The sequence below is a fragment of the Rosa chinensis genome, chromosome 4, assembly GCF_002994745.2.
Source record: "Rosa chinensis cultivar Old Blush chromosome 4, RchiOBHm-V2, whole genome shotgun sequence".
NCBI classification, from domain to species: domain Eukaryota; kingdom Viridiplantae; phylum Streptophyta; class Magnoliopsida; order Rosales; family Rosaceae; genus Rosa; species Rosa chinensis.
In genome coordinates this window covers 10,866,687-10,885,867 of record NC_037091.1, presented here as the reverse complement: position 1 = coordinate 10,885,867, position 19,181 = coordinate 10,866,687, and the positions used below count along the sequence as shown (strand labels likewise).

General features: G+C 38.3%; 2 protein-coding genes and 1 pseudogene across 6 annotated transcripts; 1 reads left to right on the top strand and 2 right to left on the bottom strand.

Moving 5' to 3' along the window:
• Nucleotides 1-1,217: 1,217 nt before the first annotated feature.
• Nucleotides 1,218-6,403, bottom strand: LOC112196572. Of its 5 annotated transcripts, XM_024336944.2 has the most exons (10): nucleotides 6,169-6,394; nucleotides 5,889-5,936; nucleotides 5,716-5,763; nucleotides 5,495-5,542; nucleotides 5,215-5,259; nucleotides 4,287-4,319; nucleotides 3,902-3,949; nucleotides 2,490-2,531; nucleotides 2,017-2,049; nucleotides 1,218-1,511 (listed from the first exon to the last, which is right to left on the bottom strand). In XM_024336944.2, exons 1-10 carry the CDS (start codon nucleotides 6,260-6,262, stop codon nucleotides 1,459-1,461), a joined length of 492 nt encoding a protein of 163 aa, XP_024192712.1. In that variant the 5' UTR covers nucleotides 6,263-6,394; the 3' UTR covers nucleotides 1,218-1,458. The 5 variants fall into 5 exon arrangements, with proteins under 5 accessions (XP_024192712.1, XP_040375009.1, XP_040375008.1 ...); XM_040519075.1 differs by lacking the exon at nucleotides 5,716-5,763 and having other exon boundaries at nucleotides 6,169-6,401; XM_040519074.1 differs by lacking the exon at nucleotides 3,902-3,949.
• Nucleotides 6,404-15,405: 9,002 nt separating this feature from the next.
• On the top strand, nucleotides 15,406-18,245 carry LOC112196570 (annotated as a pseudogene).
• Nucleotides 18,246-18,291: 46 nt separating this feature from the next.
• LOC112196574 (peroxygenase 2-like) lies at nucleotides 18,292-18,708 on the bottom strand. The gene is made up of 2 exons (XM_024336946.2): nucleotides 18,589-18,708; nucleotides 18,292-18,481 (listed from the first exon to the last, which is right to left on the bottom strand). Exons 1-2 carry the CDS (start codon nucleotides 18,687-18,689, stop codon nucleotides 18,328-18,330), a joined length of 255 nt encoding a protein of 84 aa, XP_024192714.1. The 5' UTR covers nucleotides 18,690-18,708; the 3' UTR covers nucleotides 18,292-18,327.
• Nucleotides 18,709-19,181: the final 473 nt, after the last annotated feature.

Genomic DNA, 19,181 nt, shown 5'->3' with positions numbered 1-19,181 from the left:
CTCTTCTGAACAGATCCCACTTCAAATGGTGTACAGGTCTCAAAACGACTCCGACAGGGCTGAAATTTGGAGGTCAGATAGAAGAGACAGAGATGAACAACTTTGATAAAGAAAGAATTTTGATTAGAGGTCCGGAAAGAGAAGTTTTTCGGCTTGCAAGCAGGCTGATATGCACAGGAACTAGAGTGCTGAACAGCTCCCACTTTGAATAGTGTACAGGTCTGAACTGGACTCCAACAGGGCTGAAATTTGGAGGTCAGATAGAAGAGACAGAGATGAACAACTTTGATGAAGAAAGGATTTTGATTAGAAGTCCTGAACAAGATGTTTCGAGGAGTGCAAGCAGACTGATCTGCACAGGAACGAGCGCAGGGGCAGCGCACGGTATGGCTAGCAAGAGCTAGGAGCTCGTGCTGATAACGTGTTGTAGAATGAACATAAATTAACAGAGAGAGGGAGAGAGTAATGTTGCAGAGAGAATGGAGATTCAAGTGTGTTTATTCATCTCACAATGGAGGGTTTATATAGGAATACAAAGCTAGTGTGAATGCTATGATATGAAGTCCATTATAGTGGCTTCAATGATCATAGCTGCAACTCCACATGGTTGCTGCAATTATGAGAGCTGTCATGCTTGTTGCTTTCCCATATACTTTATGCCACACAAGTCTTCATACCTACATTTATACACTCAAGTACCTATTACATGATATAGACATTTATACTACAATAGGACTAACAGATAAATAATAATAATAATAATAATAACTCAATCATCCCGAACTCCAAAACAAGGATACTGATGTTCCAGATGACATGTTACATTACATGTCTACATTTACATAAGTCCATTAGAAGAATTTTCTCACAAACATTTTAGTTACTAAAATAGTCTTCAGTAAGACTAAAGTGGGCATAGAGGGAATTCTTTCTGTCCCAAGGATTGTTGTCAGTTTCAACCTTAAATTTTGACAAACCCGAACTGAAAACAACTCCTGCGGTTCTGTTTCGGTTCCTGTTTTCCCAAACCGTCCCAGGCTATTTCAAATACAAGAGAAACAACTTACAATTTTGAATTTGGCTAGACAAGCCGTTAAAGCATATTATCTCATATATAACTAACCAGCTAATTAGATCCCTGTGATCATCATCACTATTAACTAATGGGAAATGGAACATTAGATCGTGTGTTTGAAACATGTAGACTCATGCTTCAATTATGGACTAACAGATAAATAATAATAATAATAACTCAATCATCCCGAACTCCAAAACAAGGATACTGATGTTCCAGATGACATGTTACATTACATGTCAACATTTACATATGTCCATTAGGAGAATTTTCTCACAAACACTTTAGTTACTAAAATAGTCTTCAGTACTAAATTAGTCTCACAGATAACTTGAATAAAATACGGCCATAGCAAACTCTAGGTTACCATCACCGCACACCGCTCACCAAGGATCATAGATTATATCCGGCGAAGGAGGACCGAAATCTCCGACTCCTGTAAGATGGTCAAGCGTAAGTCAGTCGAGGAATAAATTGCAATTAGCCATATTGAAATGACTTAAAGGAGAATGAAATTCCCTCTAATTTGTAATCCACTCTTTTCCTTTTTTTGGTTAATTCTTACATAAGGACAAAAAGTAAGTTACTGAAAAAAGAAAACATGGAGTGTGGAATGTGAATTTCACTTCCCTAACTAAATTTACATAGTACACATTTGGAAAGCCAAAACAATGAAACAGTGGATTGTAAAATGGAATTTCACTCCCCTAATTAAATTTACATGGTGCACATTTGGAAATTCTTGTAAGACTGACATAAGTCAATCAAGCAAACGGTAAAGGTGTTTTGAAGGTTGTCAAAAATGAGACATGGGTGTGCAGAAATACCACCAAAGATATGAGGTGGATTGTGTAGTAATCTACTAAAAAACTTATTTTCCTTCTAACAGAAACACCCAAGCAAATTCCAAGTAACCGAAAATAAAAAAAACAGAAGCATACCTGGGAGTGACAGCAGGGGTTCTACATCGCTACCTGTTTCACACATATAGTAAAATACCAATTACATATTTAATACACAAAAATATGTATAAATGATATCAAACCCCTAGACATCAGGACTGCACCTACATGACATTGGATGGTAGATGCATCAAATATTGCGTCAAAACAATCCTGCCAATGCAATAAGATCTATGTTTCCTTCAACAGATAGTTACTCTACATTGCTTGTCGACTATGTGATGCATAGATGAGACAAACCAAAGTTTTGACTGGAGAGGTTATCTTAATAAACTACACTATTCTACGTCAGCTATATATGACCTAAACACCAAAATGACCCGACTGGTAAAGTTTAACTTCAAACTAGGATTATCTGCCCAACAACCCCACAGAAAAAAATAACCACCACCACCTTAAAAGATAACTCCAAACATTCTTAAAACACACTCGAACAAAAATCAAAACCTTACCATCATAACCAAAATCGGAGTCGGGACGCATAACACGAGGAACTGTTTGTGGTAACAAAAGAAGAACACGAGTAAGTAATGATGTCAAAACACAAAAACCAGTAGTGACCGAATATGCCATAACGAAAGAAAAATAGATGTATGATGAAAGAGGAGGAGCTGCAAAAACAACTACAGTACACTAAATAATGTATTCCTTTGTCAAGTATATCAGCTAAGGATCATATGCACAGACCAAAACCAAAAACTAGCAAGTTCGATCATATTATTAAATGTCGCCCAAAGAGACATTATCTTTAGTAAAAGGAAAAAAAAATATTTAAAAAAACACAAAAAAGAGAAAACAAAACAAAACAAAACAAAAAAACTGAAAATCAGGATTCTTCAGAAACAGAAGCCCAACAAACTCACAAAACCACAACCAAAAACAAAAGCATAACAAATAGACCAACAAACTCAAAGAACTTGCAAATGCAGAGGCTGAATCAAAACGATTAGGCTTGGAAACATAAAGAAACAGAGAGAAGGGTGAGTGTTCCCAGGGCAGCAGAGTGGGCCATTGCATTAAAATAAAGGGGGTTCACATTGGCAACATCAGCACACAATGGAGACTGCTACAAATTGCAAAGAAATGGAAATGGAAGTGCAAGAATTTTAGGTGACATACTGCCCATCCCCCGAATATTTTAAGTGTATCTTGACCTTTCTAATCTTCTTTAACTCTGTTCACACATGCACAATGTAAGGGTGAAAAATTGGACAAAACGTCACGTATTCCTTCATGTCCCAAGTCAATCAAGCTAAAATGGTACGGTGTAAATTTTTAGAAAATGTTAGAGAATTCCAAACAGGTATAGATTTGTGCGTAGCTGTATGTGCATGCCATACGAGGCTTGCGGGACATACAACCACTAATAAACTTGCTATTCTGCATTGCCACCCCATTCATAGGTATAAATATCAAATTCTTATGATGTCAAAACCAAGAACATATGGACTATACTAGATAGTACAAGACGTATCGATGTTGTTTCAAAAGAAAAACAAGAATGAATCTCTGAATAAAATTACAATAAATAAAGCACTTCAAATGAAATGAGATCAATGAACCCAACGACAGATACACTATATCAAGAATCGTCTATGCATGGACCAGATAGACACAAACAAATTGGCGGGAAAAGAAATATATAACTACAATAATTATTCTACTACAGACATACATGATACAAAAACCAAAATGAATAGGCTGGTTAAGGAGAAGTGTATCTTGAGAAAACCAAATTTAAAAAATAAAATAAAAAATAAAAAACGCGAAAGCACAGAAACAATTATTCCCCTCAACACGAGAGCACAAGGAAATTCCCAAATGATATTTCTCACAAACCATGGAACAAAATCTAAAAGCTTACATGGAGCTATGACCATCTCGACCATGTCGCATTCAGAAGGCACTGACACTAAAACAAAAGAGAAAATGAATAAGTAACAATGTCAAAACCAAAACAACAAGCAGAACTGTGATCACATGGCACTGAAAGTACAATATGAGAAAAAATAAACGTCTGGCTGGTGAAACATGAGCTGAAATGCAAAATGATCTATAATCCCATCAAAGAATAGTATACTTTATCAGTGGACTATATACAAGACTTGGCCAGAGAAGTTATCTCCAAAAATGGTTCGGTCTGGTATTTCGGTTCTCTCAAATTAAACATGAGTTTTCCCTTAAATAACACAATTGATTATGCAATTCCAAGATTAGTTTATTCGCGAAGTCTAAAAACACAAACATACCTGTGTAAATCTCTGGTTCTACTGGCTTGCCGTCTGTTTCACAGCAGCATTTGTAAATGAAAAATAATTAATCAAAAGAACCAAAAAAAAAAAAAACTTACTAAAAATTAATAACCAACCTTAAAACCAGTACAGCAAACATAACATAGTATAATGAAAAATACATCATTAGTGTCATCAAATCAACAATCAGTTTAACGACTCAGATGGATAAAAAAATTATCCTAAAATATACTCGAGTATGCATGATGAACAAACCAATATGACACCAGATAACGTCTTCAATCACAAATTGGTCAAAGAGCCGGAAAGGCAAGGAGAAGCTGCAGATGCAATGGGTGAATGAAAACCTCTACAGTTGGAGAGGTACGAAAATAAAAGGGAGAAGGGTTGGGGGAAAGAGTTACCTAAACGTTTGTTTTATTTATATTATATTATGTTGAGCCTAGAACCCACATCTGCACATGAGATGGGTTTTCTATACCAGTGATTGCAAGAAATTGCAAAGCAAGGCGGCAGTTTGATTAAGATGGAAATAATAAAGGTGTAGGACTATCGGGTAACTAACTGCAATTCCCACTGATTTTTTAAGTGTTTAGCAATTTTTAGCTTACTTCATCCCCATTCAAATGGTGAAAGATTGGACCCACAACTGAAACTTGAGCCTTTAACGTCCCAAGGGAGCCAACTATATGAATAGCAAATGTCTACATATAGTAGACAAATGATTTTAGAACATGACATTAACTGCAGGTTTATCAATGTAGGCATCATGCATTGACCAGATAAACCAGAATGATTTAGCTAAAGAAGTATCATAAAAACTAAAATGACTTGGCTGGTTAAAGAAAAGAAAATCATAACACTGAGCCCCAAAGGGAACTCCCACGTAATAATCCTGACAAACAAACAAAAATCAAAATCTTACCACGAATTCTGGGCCAATATTTGTAGACATGGCAAATGTTGTCACCTGTTCATGCTAACATAGTCAGATAAAGACTAAAATGTAAGAGAAAGCAAATAGAAGTACAATCTGGTGTTGAATTTGTTATATGTGCCTCCATGGCACTTGTGATAATAACATTTATCACTACGTGGACTCCAAATATACACTATATCGATTAATTATTGCTATTGCCAAAACTTTTTTCCTTCAGCAAGTACCCAAGCAAAATAAGAGCAAACTCTAAACAAATAAAACGTACCCGAGGGGGAAGGTGCAGCGGATAACTTGGATTCCTCTGACTTGGTGCCTGTTTTGAAGTGAAATGGTCAAATAATACATATAAAAAAAATTATAATAATAATAACAATAAAGAAAAATAAAATCAAAAACATATGAACGGACGATGATGCTGAACCCGAAAAAACCAGTGCAGTGAACCAAAAATTATTTAAGTCACAAACTCTAACAAATAACATATACCCTTGTGGAGAGGAGAAGTGGAAATCTTCGGTCCTTTCAACTTGGTGCCTGTTTCAAAGTTCAATTGTCAATAACAACAAAGAAGTAAAATAAAGTAAAAAAGCACTGATAAACAGACAATGAGTACAGTAAACGAAAGATTACTTAAGCCGCAAACTCTAAATAACACATACCCTTTTTGAGCGGAGAAGGGATTATCTTTGGTTGGTTTGGCTTGGTGCCTGTTTCACAATAAAGAAGTAAAACAAAATTAAATTGCAAAGATGGAACAGATTTTAGCTATCCGCATACAATTACACCTCAGATATAAACAACACTTGAATTTCTATTCAAAAACAACCCAACGAAAATTTCTGATCATGTTCCTCGCAGAAACTAGGAAGCTGTTCTCAGATCGAATGTAACTAAGACGAAATTGAACAATCTATTTTCAATGAACAAGGAAAAGCATACCCCCAGACTTATTCTTTTTCTGGACTAACAGAGGCTTTTCGGCCTGCAGCACTTTGATTCCACGATTCCTTCGACCCCTGGCTCTGGAAGACATGCCTGCGGAATTTTCTTTTCTTCGAAATTTGGGGTTTAGGGTTTGTCGACGAGACTGGTTTCGTTTTGGGGGGCCAACCCTTTGCTTTTATATATCTTTTCTTTAGCCGTGAGTATGAATGAGCAAACGGGGGATTCCCGCCCCCGGGAATTCAGTTTTCCAATTTCGGGCCCCTTTATGGGCCTAGTTGTTGCATTGGTTATGTTTAAGCTGACCCATTTTACGGTCTTGTAACGCTGGATTCCTTTTTTTTTTTTTTTTTGTTGAGAATTTGTAATGCTGGATTGCTGAATTTGATCCGTTCTAGCGCATTTCAATCATACAATTGAAAAAAATGGTCAAGACACGAAAGATCCATTTTACTGATTTTGTCTACTTTTTTTTTTTTTGGCAAAAAAAAATGCAAATGGTGTCCGACTTCTGGTCCATTAGTAAGTTCGATATTTTAAGTTTAAATAATATCACATTGGTACTTGAGGTTTCGCCCCTGACCTAACATAGGTACTTGGAGTCGTTAACTTCATAACGGCGTTAGCCAACTGATATATATTGAAGGGTAAATGAGTAATTTTAGTCTGTCATATCATGCTTTTTTTTTTCCCTTCACTCTCTGCCAACCATCTCCCTTCACCGGATCACGACTGCCATATCCCAAATCTCCTTCAGATCACTAACAAATGAAATACATGTACTTGCCCACATACCCACCAAGCCAACCATTTCGAAGCTTCGAAAAACACCCAGAAGCTCCAAAACCAAGCTCAACAAAAACCCTAGTTAGCACATGGAGTTTCGGGGCTCCAGGGAATGAGCTAAATAAGAAAATACGTCCATAATCTTCAATGGCATGAGACAGGGTGAAAATGAGGAGTTAAAAGCCAACGTATGGACGCACAAAAAAGAACATGGTGGTTTTTTTGTGTTTTGACAGCTTTTTCAATCAGGATAATCATCAATCCAAATTAGATTCTAATCAAAATGACAAAATTAGCCCAATACCTACACTAGTATCTATGACAAGTCAATTTGATTTTACTCACACAAAAAAAAAAGGGAGGCTTATGAGAAACAATTTTATCTAAAATGGGTCTTAAATGAACTACTTTTTTTTCCCTGATAAAACCATCAAAATATAATAAATATCAATATTTGTTAAACGAAAAACAGATTATGTGCCTTCGTTAAAGCAACTGACGGAGAGGGAATCAAGGAATCAACCATCAATCAGCACAATTAAAGATCAATTAGCATTCAATGTATTTAATGTAATTCATATTTCCGTTGTAATTCTATCCCTATATAAAGGGACTATGAAATGAAATGAGTAGACCAATTCCAATTGTCATTTTACTTTAACACGTTATCAGCAAGCTCAGAGTCAATAGCCCAAAAAAAAAAAAAAAACCTAATTTTTCAAAGAAACTACTTCTTCCCGTCGAAAAAATCATAACCCTAGAAGAAAAAAAAAAAACAACATTTTCTTCTTTTTCTGCCGCCACCAACAACAACAACAAAAAAATTCTTCTTCCCCGTCCAAGACCCCCGCGCCTACGCAGGCCAGGACGCTGCCAGCCCCAGCCCCCCGCCTGCGCGCATCAACCCAGCAGCACACGCTGCAGCCTCCAGTTCGTTATCTTCCCTGCATCAACGACCGTCCAAGAACGACAAGATCACCTTCTTCTTCCGTCGTTCAGATCACGACCGTGCCCAGACCCGACCTACTCCAAATCGAATTCCGGAAATCTCCAGCCTCTGCCCCTCACCACCGCTGCTGCTACCTCCGCAAGCCTCCAGATCCTCAAAGCTTCCGCTTGCACGTTCGGGTCCCAGGAGTACACGGCACCTCCACCGGCCTCTTGCCCAGCGCAAAGAAGAGGAAAGAAGAGGAGGAAGAGAGAAAAAGAGAGGAAGAAGAGAAAAAAAAAAAAAACAAAAAGAGGAAGAGGAAGGAAAAAAAAAAAGGGCGGGTTGACCCGGCCTAGCAAGAGGAAAAAAAAAGTGACCCGGCCCATAAAAAAAGAACTCCGGCCCAATTTAAAAAAAAAACAAAAAAACAAATGGGCCTTGAGTGGTGACGCAACCCAGTAGAAACAAAAGAAAAAAAAGGCAGGCCTGCGGCCCAGAGAGGGAAAAAAAAAAAAAAAAGAGATAAAAGCAAAGGAAAAAAAACACAACAAGGCATTGTGGCTAGGGCTGTCAATGGGTCGTGTCGGGTTGGGTTCGTGTCGGGTCAAGGTATTTGTCGTGTCGCAAGATACAAACCCAAACCCAACCCATTTAATAATCGTGTCAAAAATTTAAACCCAAACCCAACCTATTTATTAAACGGGTTACCCGTTTCCAACCCGCTTAACCCATTTAATAAATAAGTTGTGTCGTTTTTGATAAAATGACTCATTTAATGGTCAACAATGCGACCCATTTAACTAAAAAAATGCATAAATTGATTAAATTCACTAAAAACTCCATAAGACGAAGAATGTAAATAATTATATATTATTCATAAATAATTAAATCCAATAATTATAAAGCAAAATATTTCAAATTGTCTAATCCTATGATCAAATACTCCCAACGTCTAAAATTTCAGGATGAAGTATAGCATAATCGGGTTATACGGGTTCACTTCGTGTTGGCGGGTTGACCCGTGGCCGACCCATTTATTAAATGGGTCATGGCGGGTTGACCCATGGCTGACCCGCTTTTTAATCGTGCGGGTTCAACCCGCTTTATTTCGTGCGGGTTTCGAGTCGTGTTATCGGGTCGTGTCGGAATTGACAGCCCTAATTGTGGCCCTGCAAGAGGAAGCAGCCCAGTTTTTTTTTTTTTTTTTTTTTTCAAATCCAAATACATCGCTATGCACGCCTGCATCAACACGCGCGTGCGCTAGGGTTGTTTTATTTTCTCGAAATCAAGTATGTTCTCTTTTATTTATTTAATTTCAGATTATGGTATATTTAATTATTTATTTGAGCATGCTTTATATTTTATTGTTTATGTTATTATCATGAACTTTTGAGCATGTTTAGTTAGATAATATTGATTTTTTTTAAGCATGTCTTGTTATTTATGTTTTATATAATTATCTTTAAGAATGATTATATATTGTACTTTTTATATTTTTGTAAAATTTCAAGCATGTTCTGCGAATTTTATTTATGTTTATTTATTTACGCATGATATAATATTGCTCTTATTATGTGTAACATATATTTTGTTGTATATTTGTGAAATTTGAACATGCCATTTACTTTATTTTTATATATGCTATGGTTATTTTTAGAATGCAACATATCAATTCCGTTTTGCCATGATAATGAAAATTCATGCGCATTATCCACACACTTACTATGATAAAGCATTTTCACATAGCATCGAAAGAAAAAAATGTGACCATTACGAATCTTGGTCTTGAAATCTAATTCACATTTTTGGAAAATAATTTACGTGGATGTCTTTATGACTGCGTAATTTATATCTTCTCTCTTGTTTATGTAGATGGCTGATCCAACTCAACCTGAGTTTGACATCTTGGACTCAGAAGGACTTGAGTACCATCATTGGGTTTCCGATATGGAAATTGCCTTTGTGGCATAAGACTACACTACCACCATTACCGACCCCGAAGATGATGAACTATCTAATAAGGTGAAAGCAAATGTCTTAATGTTTCTGAGGCGACATATTGATCCAAGCCTATGCTGGGAGTACCTTCAGTTGAAGACACCCAAAGAACTGTGGGATGCTCTTAAGGGACGTTTTGGAAACATTCACGATACTTTACTCCCAGAACTGGCTATTCAGTGGAATGGAATCCTCTTGGTTGATTATAAAAAGATCAATGACTTCAACAAGGACATGTTGCGCTTAAAGGCACGTCTCAATTTCTGTGGAAGGGAAATCACAGAGGATGATGTGATCTACAAGACTCTTACCACCTTTCCTACTTCAGCATTTATACTAGCGAACCAGTATAAGTTGGAGTATGACAACAAAAGAATCATAACCTTTAATAAGTTAATAAGCCTACTGCAAGTGGCTGAAAGACATAATGAGGTTCTCTTGAACAACAATGCCAGGCCCACTGGGACAAAGAAAATTCCCGAGGCTAATTATGGAAAAATGAAAGGTGGAAAGAACTCCAATGCGAGGCAACAAAGCACCACGTGGAAAGGGACATGGGGATCGTGGAAACAAGATGCAAAAGGAAAGAGTTGACAATGAACCATGCTATAGGTGTGGATTCATTGGGCATTGGTACAAGAACTGCCAAGCAAACAACAGAGTAGTAGCCAATTACAAGAGGTATAGAGAGTATAAAGAATAAGAGGCTCACTATATGGAAGAAGGAGGTCATGACCTAGACGTCAACCTTACAATTGCAGACTTCAATGGAAAAAAGGAACTTGGTCGGTCAATGGATGGACTAGATTTTGACCGATCTGCTTTATCTATTTATTTTCCAAAGACAGATGTGCAGACATAATGCCTCATTTTTAATTAGACTATTATTTGGTCTTAAAAAATGGTTTGATGAATTAGATTTCTGAACAAAGACCTTGATTTGATTATTGTTGGCTTATTAATAAATTTCAAATTTTATTCTGAAGTACTGAATTTATTCAAATTTATTTACTACACATATTTACATGGTTTGACATAGCACTATAAAGATGCAAAGCAATACATCTAGAGAAAAATTATTAGAATGAAAAGAATAACATTCTACGCAAATAGAAATACTCTGAAGAATATGAGTTATATTTTCTAAATACCTCCCATTTATTTGTAGGAATGAATGGAGGAGAACTTGAGTGCTTAGTTCATAGTGGGACTACCCACACAATATTAAGAAATAGGCAATTATTCATTGAATTAATAGCCTATAATTCCTCTGTGACTACGATGATTGAATTATCACAAGTAATAAAAGGGCGAGGAACTGCCAAATTTTTGCTGCCTAATGGCACAACATTTTAAGTCACAGACGCTCTATATGCACCAAGAGCTAATTGAACCTTGTTAAGTTTCAAAGCTATTTGTGCCAACGGTTATCCAGTAGAAACACACTGTGAGAATGGAACTGAATACATTGATATTAACTCTAATGAATGTGGAAGGAAACGCATTTTAGAGAAACTTATTAGTCAATCTAGTGGAATGTACCTCACTATGATTCAGATCATTGAATCTTATACTGTCACCAACAATGAAATGTGGGACACTGACTCATACAGGCTTTGACATGACAGCCTAAGGCATCCCGGTCATAACATGATCATCCATATTTTAAAGAACTCATATGGACATCCCTTCTTTCGAGTGAAAAATAAAATGGGAGAAAAGTCCGCCACATTGCTAGTTGTCGGTCCTAGTACTGCTCAAATGCAGCCATAACCTTCTGAAGTACCAGAAGCACTACCTCCCTCCCATTATGCCTCATTGACTATTTCAAAGACACATCACTCGTTTTGCAAAGCCTGCTCTTTAGCAAAAACAGGATCGAGACCTTCCTATGCTAAAGATACAAAACAAAACATTCCATTCTTACAAAGGATACAAAGAGATGTCTGTGGACCTATCCATCCAGAATGCAGACCATTCAAGTACCTTATGGTTCTGGTGGATGTTTCGACAAACTGGTCACATGTCGCTTTATTGTCCACAAGAAATGCTGCAAAACTCCTAGCACAGATTATACGTTTAAGGGCTCACCACCCTGATCACCTTATCAAGTCTATAAGGCTTGATAACGCTAGAGTTTACATCAAAAGAATTTGATGATTATTGCATGTCTATCGGGATCGATGTAGAGCATCTTGTACCCCATGTGCATGCACAAAATGGTCTCGCAGAAGCCACCATCGAAAGGCTACAAATGGTGGCTAGGGCATTGGTTATGCGCACCAACCTGCCTATATCTACATGGGGTTATGCAATATTGCACGCAGCTTTACTTATTCATTTCAGACCCACAGCTAGCCAACCATTTTCTGCGTACCAGTTGGTAACTGGATATGAGCCTGACATTTCACACTTACGCATATTTGGTTGAGCAGTATATGTGTCTATTGCGCCCCCACAGCGCACCAAAATAGGTCCTCAGAGACGATTAAGTATTTATGTTGGATAATCCCCAACAACTATCCGCTATTTGGAACCCTTGACAGACGATCTCTTTACCGCTAGATTTGCGGACTATCACTTTGATGAGACAGTCTTCCCGTCGTTAGGGGGAGATAGGAAAAAGGATTTTCCAAGGGAACGATAGGAATTGTCGTGGTTTGTCCCCACTCTGTTTCATTTTGATCCTCGCACTTCACAAAGTGAAAGTGAAGTGAAAAGAATAATCGATCTTCAGAACGTAGCAGATTCGATGCCTGATGCGTTTACTGATATCGCAAAAGTGACGAGATCACATATACCAGCTGCAAATATGCCTGCAAGGTTAGAAGTCCCCAACAAGGGGCACGGTGCCGCAGATAGAGGCACTGCAACCGCACTTAGTGGAGGTGTGGTTGAGGCCGTGGCTCCCCAAGGAAGAGGGGGAGGCCACTTTGTTCGATTGGCACTCACCCAAGGAAGAAGAGGGTGAGTAAGGCACAAACCAATCATCAATATATAGAATCCCTCTCATGAGATTGTCTCTGATTATAGTTATGTCCATGAATCAATACTGGAGGACGCTCCGATGTTAAAAATGATTCCAGAGAACAAAGAAATCTCAGAGGATTATGAGAGTGCGTATGAGTTGATAGAAAGATCTTCCATACACATTGATGATATATACTGTTGCTCAAGGAATCATAGAGCATGATGATATCGAAGCACGCTCTGTTGCAAAATGTCAACAAAGAGCAGATTGGCCTAAATGGAATGAAACAATCTAGGCAGAATTAGATTCTCTGACAAAAAGACAGGTATTTGGTCCGGTAGTGCTAACCCCATTAAGAGTAAAGCCTGTAGGACATAAATGGGTCTTTGTCAGAAAGCGTAATGAGAAGAATGAAATTCTGAGACACAAGGCTCGCCTTGTGGCGCAAGGTTTCTCACAACGCCCTGGAATTGACTACAAGGAGACATACTCTCCTGTAATGGACGTTATAATTATCCGCTACTTAGTTAGCTTAGTAGTTTCCGAAGGACTGGAAATGCAGCTCATGGATGTGGTTACTGCATATCTCTATGGGATCTAGCTTCAGAGATATATATGAAAGTGCCTGATGGCCTTACATTACCCAGGTCAAGTGACTCTAAACCGCGTTTGCAATTAGGTTGAAACGCTCACTTTACGGATTGAAACAATCCGGGCGGATGTGGTATACCCGTCTAAGTGACTACTTGATTGGAAAAGGATATAAGAACGATGAAGTATGCCCCTGCGTATTCATAAAGAAAACAAGTCTCGGATTTGCAATTGTAGCTATATATGTCGATGATATGAACATAATAGGTACTCTTGATGAAATAAGAGAAACCACGAGCTACTTGAAATCCGAATTTGAGATGAAGGATCTTGGGAAAACTCAATTCTATCTAGGCCTTGAACTAGAACACCGAGTTTGTGGAATACTAATCCACCAGTCTGCGTATGTCCAAAAGTCAAGCAATTTAACATGGACAAAGCGCATCCTGCTAGCACTCCCATGATTGATCGAAGGTTGGATGCAAAGAAAGATCCATTTCGTCCAAAGGAAGATGACAAAGAGATGTTGGGAGCTGAAATTCCCTATCTAAGTGCAATAGGCGCATTATTGTACTTAGCCCAATGTACTCGACAAGACATTGCATTCTCAGTGAACTTGTTAGCTAGATTTAGCTCAGCGCCAACACAACGTCACTAGAATGGTATCAAGAATAATTTCCGATACTTAAAAGGAACCATTAACTTGGGACTGTTCTTTCCCTACAGAGAGACAAGAGGGACCACAGATGGAACTGCAATCCCTAAAGGAAATGTTGATGGCGAAAGCACCACTCCCTACATCGAAACGCCAAATGACGTTTTGGTTGGTTTTGCTGATACTGGGTACCTCTCTGACCCACATAAAGGTCTTTTCCAAACTGGTTATGTATTTACCATTGGGAACACGGCGATATCTTGGAGATCAACCAAGAAACCCTTGTGGCTACCTCCTCGAACCACTCAGAGATCATTGCTCTACATGAGGCGGTTCGTGAGTGTATATGGTTAAGAGCTATCATTAAACATATTCGAGGGACTAGTGGTTTGAGTTCTACCACTGAAGAGCCTATTTACATTTATGAACACAATGAAGCTTGCATCGAACAGATGAAGCTAGGTTATATTAAGGGTGATAACACAAAACACATATCACCAAAGTTGTTCTACAATCAGCAACAACAGGCCCTCCTCAAGATTCAAGTGAATCAAGTAAGGTGTGAGGAGAATGTGGCAGACTTGTTCACCAAATCATTGCCAAATGCCATATTTGAGAAACATGTGAAAAGCATAGGAATGCGAAGACTTTCCAAGCTCCCCTTATTAATGTAAGTATCAGGGGGAGGTGTAGACGTCAAGGGGAGTCTAACACACACATGTCATCCAACAAATGTAAAAGGTGCGTTGTGCTCTTTTCCCTCGACCAATGTTTATTTTTGTCCCACTGGGTTTTATTGTTACTTGGCAAGGTTTTAGTGAGGCAACAACTCATGCATCATTTCGTCTTTGACTTGGCACAAGTGGGAGTGTTAAAGGAAAAACAGATTATGTGTCTTCGTCAAAGCAACTGACAGACAGGGAATCAAGGAATCAACGATTACCATCAATCAGCACAATTAAAGATCAATTAGCATTCAATGTATTTAATGTAATTTATATTTCCGTTGTAATTCTATCCCTATATAAAGAGACTATGAAATGAAATGAGTAGACCAATTCCAATTGTCATTTTACTTTAACAATATTTACAAAGAAGCTACTGCATTTTAAATTTCCATTATTCAAGAAAATGTCACTGTCAAAACAGCTATTGTTATTAGAGTTTTTTTTACCAATAACTACAAATAACTACATATATTTACCAATAGCAGACTTCAAAACATGTAGCCCGTGCGGTCAATAACCATTAGCCCATCATAAAGAAAGAACACTCAAATATTAAGAAATTTACGAAACATGTCACTGACTAATATAAACCATTTCTCCCAAAATCAAAGCGATCCCAAAATCTAAACCGTCTAAACTAAATTAACATTTAGGGCTCTGGTGAAGCTAGGCGACGAAGCAAGGGCACGAGCGCCACCTCAGAGGTGAAGCAAGCGCTCAAACCCGGCGGCGAAGCAAGCTCGTGACTCCGGCGGTGAAGCAAGCGCACGATCCAGGAGACGAACCAAGTGCGCGACCCTGAGGTGAAGCAAGGGCGTGACCCAGTGGCGAAGCAAGGGTGCGACCCGGCTGAGAAGCAAGGACTCCGGCGGCAAAGCAAGAGCACGATCCCGGCGGCGAACCAAGTGAGCGACCCTGAACTGTGCTGACAATACAGGAGCTAAGAACCTGTACATCATCCAAGTCAAGGGAATCAAGGGTCGTCTGAATCAGTTGCTTGCGTTGGTGACATGGTCATGGCCACTGTGAAGAAGGGTAAGCCTGATCTGATGAAGAAGGTCCTGCCAGCTGTCATCTTGAGGCAGTGCAAGCCATGGCACTGAAAGGACGGTGTCTTCATGTACTTCGAAGGTCAGTATCTTTTATTCAGTTAGGTTGCAAATTCTTGATTATATTGTCCTTTTTTAGTGCTTTGGTTTGCTCCTCTTGTTAGGTTTGCAATTACTTGATTATATTTGTATGTATAAAGTTTCTGTACAAGTTAACTCCTCTTGTTGGGTTGATTTGCTCAGTCTGTGACATAGATGTTTACAGTAATGTATGGATAATCTTTCATTACACTTGATTGTTCATCACTAATTTTGCTACTGTTCATTTGCAGATAATGCTGATGTTATTGTTAATCCGAAGGCAGAAATGAAAGGTACAGGTCATAATTTAACTTGCATATCCTATCTTCCGTTCCACATTATGTATAAAAATCTCGAGTTTTTACTTGACTAGATTAATCACGTTATCTTATTGGTTGCTTGTTGCTGTTTGTTTGTTTGTTTAGGATCTGCAATTACCGGTCCTATTGGGAAGGAGTGTGCTGATCTGTGGCCTAGGATTGCTACTGCTGCTAATGCTATCGTTTAAGGGATACCATCTTCCATCTCTCTGCAGAAGACAGATCTTGGTGTTGTCCTTCTTTTGTTTGATAATAGGAATCCCCCAAATTTGACAGTTTTGTTTAAGGGGTCTTATATCTGTGAAAATTTGAAAAGATGTTTTGCTCTGAATAATCCATGGTTTGAGATTTCTTTTTTAATTTTCTGGCATGGTTGTTTCATATGAATTGGCATTTATACTTAGTAGTGTTTAAGTGCATGGTGTTTTCTCCATAATTAATCAAAACTCCCTAACCTGTTGTAATGAATGATTATTGATAATGAGGATTAACTATTCTTGTCTTTTCTACTAATGATTAAAAACTAGTTGTAATGAATGGTATGACAGACTATCGATGAAAGAAAATAATAACATTAGATGAGCAAAAATAAAAAGGGAATGAAGGCGTTTGCCAACCTGACCATCATGTGATTGTTAGAACTTGTTCCACCACCCATGTGACCTCACTTTCTTGGTTCAGTTTCCGTATGCAAAGAGCTACATAAACCCACTCTATCTTCCTCTGTTTGTATCTTTGGGCATCAGTCCATTATTATTGCCAAAATGGGCGGAAATCTATGCCTCTTCTTCTGTTGTTTGAGTTTCTTTGTTACTCTAACAGTAGCAGAGTCGGAGTGGAACATTTTGAATCAGAGAACCAGGAATGGGATGAAGATCAGCTTGAAGAATTACTGTGAGGGCTGGAGGATGAATGTTGAGCTGCACAACATTAGAGAGTTCCAAGTGGTGCCCTGGAAAATATGTTACTTCGACTCAGTGCAAAGTGGACTCAGACAGGGCTATTGAGGAGTCCATTGTGTATCTAAGAACTAGCAGTACTTTGAAGAATGATGGTAGAGGTGCGTGGATTTTTGACATTGATGATACACTGCTCTCTATTGTGCCTTACTACAAGGGACATCATTTCGGGTAAGTTTGTTTCATCCAAAACAGTCAGATCAGATGATTTAGATTCTTGTAAACCTATAATTACATTATTGTTGCTGAATTGAATTATTGATACACATCAAATATCAGATTGTTTGATAAGAGTATGTTTCGGGCTTAAGGCTGCTGATTTAGTAAACATTTTTCTTTTTATTGGGTACTAGGGGTGAGAAGTTGAACCTGAGTGCTTTGGAGGAGTGGATGAGCCATGGCAAGGCACCTGCTCTGGATCACTCACTCAAACTGTTCAATGAGATCAAAGCCAGAGGGCTGCTGATCATTCTGGTTTCTTCAAGGAGGGAGCATCTTAGATCAGCCACAATATACAACCTTCTCCATGTTGGCTCTCATGGATGGACAAGTCTCATTTTAAGGTCAGTTCTTCTCTCACTCAATCACATAATATATAGAGAGGTCAAATCTTGTGCTTGATTTGCTTTTGGGTACAGGGGTCCTGAGGATGAAGTGAAGGGGGTGCAAGATTTCAAAGCTGATGTGAGGAAACAATTGATGGTTGGTGGATACAGAGTTTGGGGCATATTGGGAGATCAATAGCATTGAGGGACTTCCAAGAGCCAAAAGGACGTTTAAACTTCCAAACCCATTGTACTATGTTTCTTGAAGAATCTTCCAGGATTGATTATATCTTCCTCTGTTTTGATGTTCATCCGATTCAATTTCGTTGAAGTGAAATGTAAATTTTCATTTATCCTACTGCCATTGTTCGAATATACATGCAAATTCATAGAGTAGAGTCTTCTATTTCTATGAAACATGAAACTGATGGTTATCAGCCATCAGCCCTTCTGTGCTGAAGGATCATCCCTCGATTTATTACAGATCTAACATCTCAAAGCAGAAAAATATATACATAAATTCAAGTAGTACAAAGTATTCTTCAGCCCATCTTAGCTTCAGCACTTGCATTCATCTTGGCACAGTACCCGAATAAGCCTCCATCAAAGCAGCGTCTCACAGCTTCTTTAGATAGAAATCCCTCCTCATCCCTTGCAAGAACATACAGAAGTCCCCATTCCAGCTTACTTGCAATCCTGCGAAATTTAAACTCACACATAGTAACGGTGAAGAACCAAAACTTAAATGGTACGGACAAATGTATAATAAATAAAAATATAAATAAAAAGCCTAAAATAACTACCATCCAAAGAAGTCATATGAAACTCTGTTACCCTCAGTCATGTCCCAAAGCTCTCCAAGAGTGAACTTGTCAGGAACCGTACGAGCATACTTGCTAAACATGAGCTTAATGTTGGCTGGCGAAAACCTGGAAAGTAAATTCTGTTGGTGTCATAACAATATCGTTGTTGTTGGAGACACATCAATGGTATAGATTGTTCTATTATTCCCATTGAAATTTATGAAGCAATATCGTCTCCCCAAATATATGGCATGTTAGGGTCTGGTGCCAATATATGAAAATTAAACAACAACCAAATGTATTCATCAATCAATGGTCTGGCAACATAGGAAGAGATCAAGAGGAGATCAGATGAAGTGAAACAGCTTGTGCTGGAGTTATGTGATCTGTATGCAACTTCTAATAGTGATCAGACTGCATCAAAGAGGAAAAGAAATGTGGGAAAAGGCCCTAGCAGCAGACCAACACCAAGTGTGCCCACAGGAGGGTTAACCGGGAAGAAGACTATGCTAGACTTGCGGAACAAGCAGTGGTGGTTGGAGGAGAGGTTGATAGATACTTGCTTGATCCCTTAGGGAAGCCTCAAGACAATG

Bases quoted from the DNA above. Each gene is read 5' to 3' on its own strand.
- LOC112196572 (XM_024336944.2), bottom strand. From the start codon at position 6,262: ATGTCTTCCAGAGCCAGGGGTCGAAGGAATCGTGGAATCAAAGTGCTG. The intron at 5,543-5,715 runs GTATATGTTATT...ACTTCAAAACAG, and splicing joins CACTTCTCCTCTCCACAAGG to GCACCAAGTCAGAGGAATCC. The intron at 1,512-2,016 runs GTATGCTTCTGT...ACCATCTTACAG, and splicing joins ACCCCTGCTGTCACTCCCAG to GAGTCGGAGATTTCGGTCCT.
- LOC112196574 (XM_024336946.2), bottom strand. From the start codon at position 18,689: ATGTTTAGCAAGTATGCTCGTACGGTTCCTGACAAGTTCACTCTTGGA. The intron at 18,482-18,588 runs GTAGTTATTTTA...TAAATTTCGCAG, and splicing joins TCATATGACTTCTTTGGATG to GATTGCAAGTAAGCTGGAAT.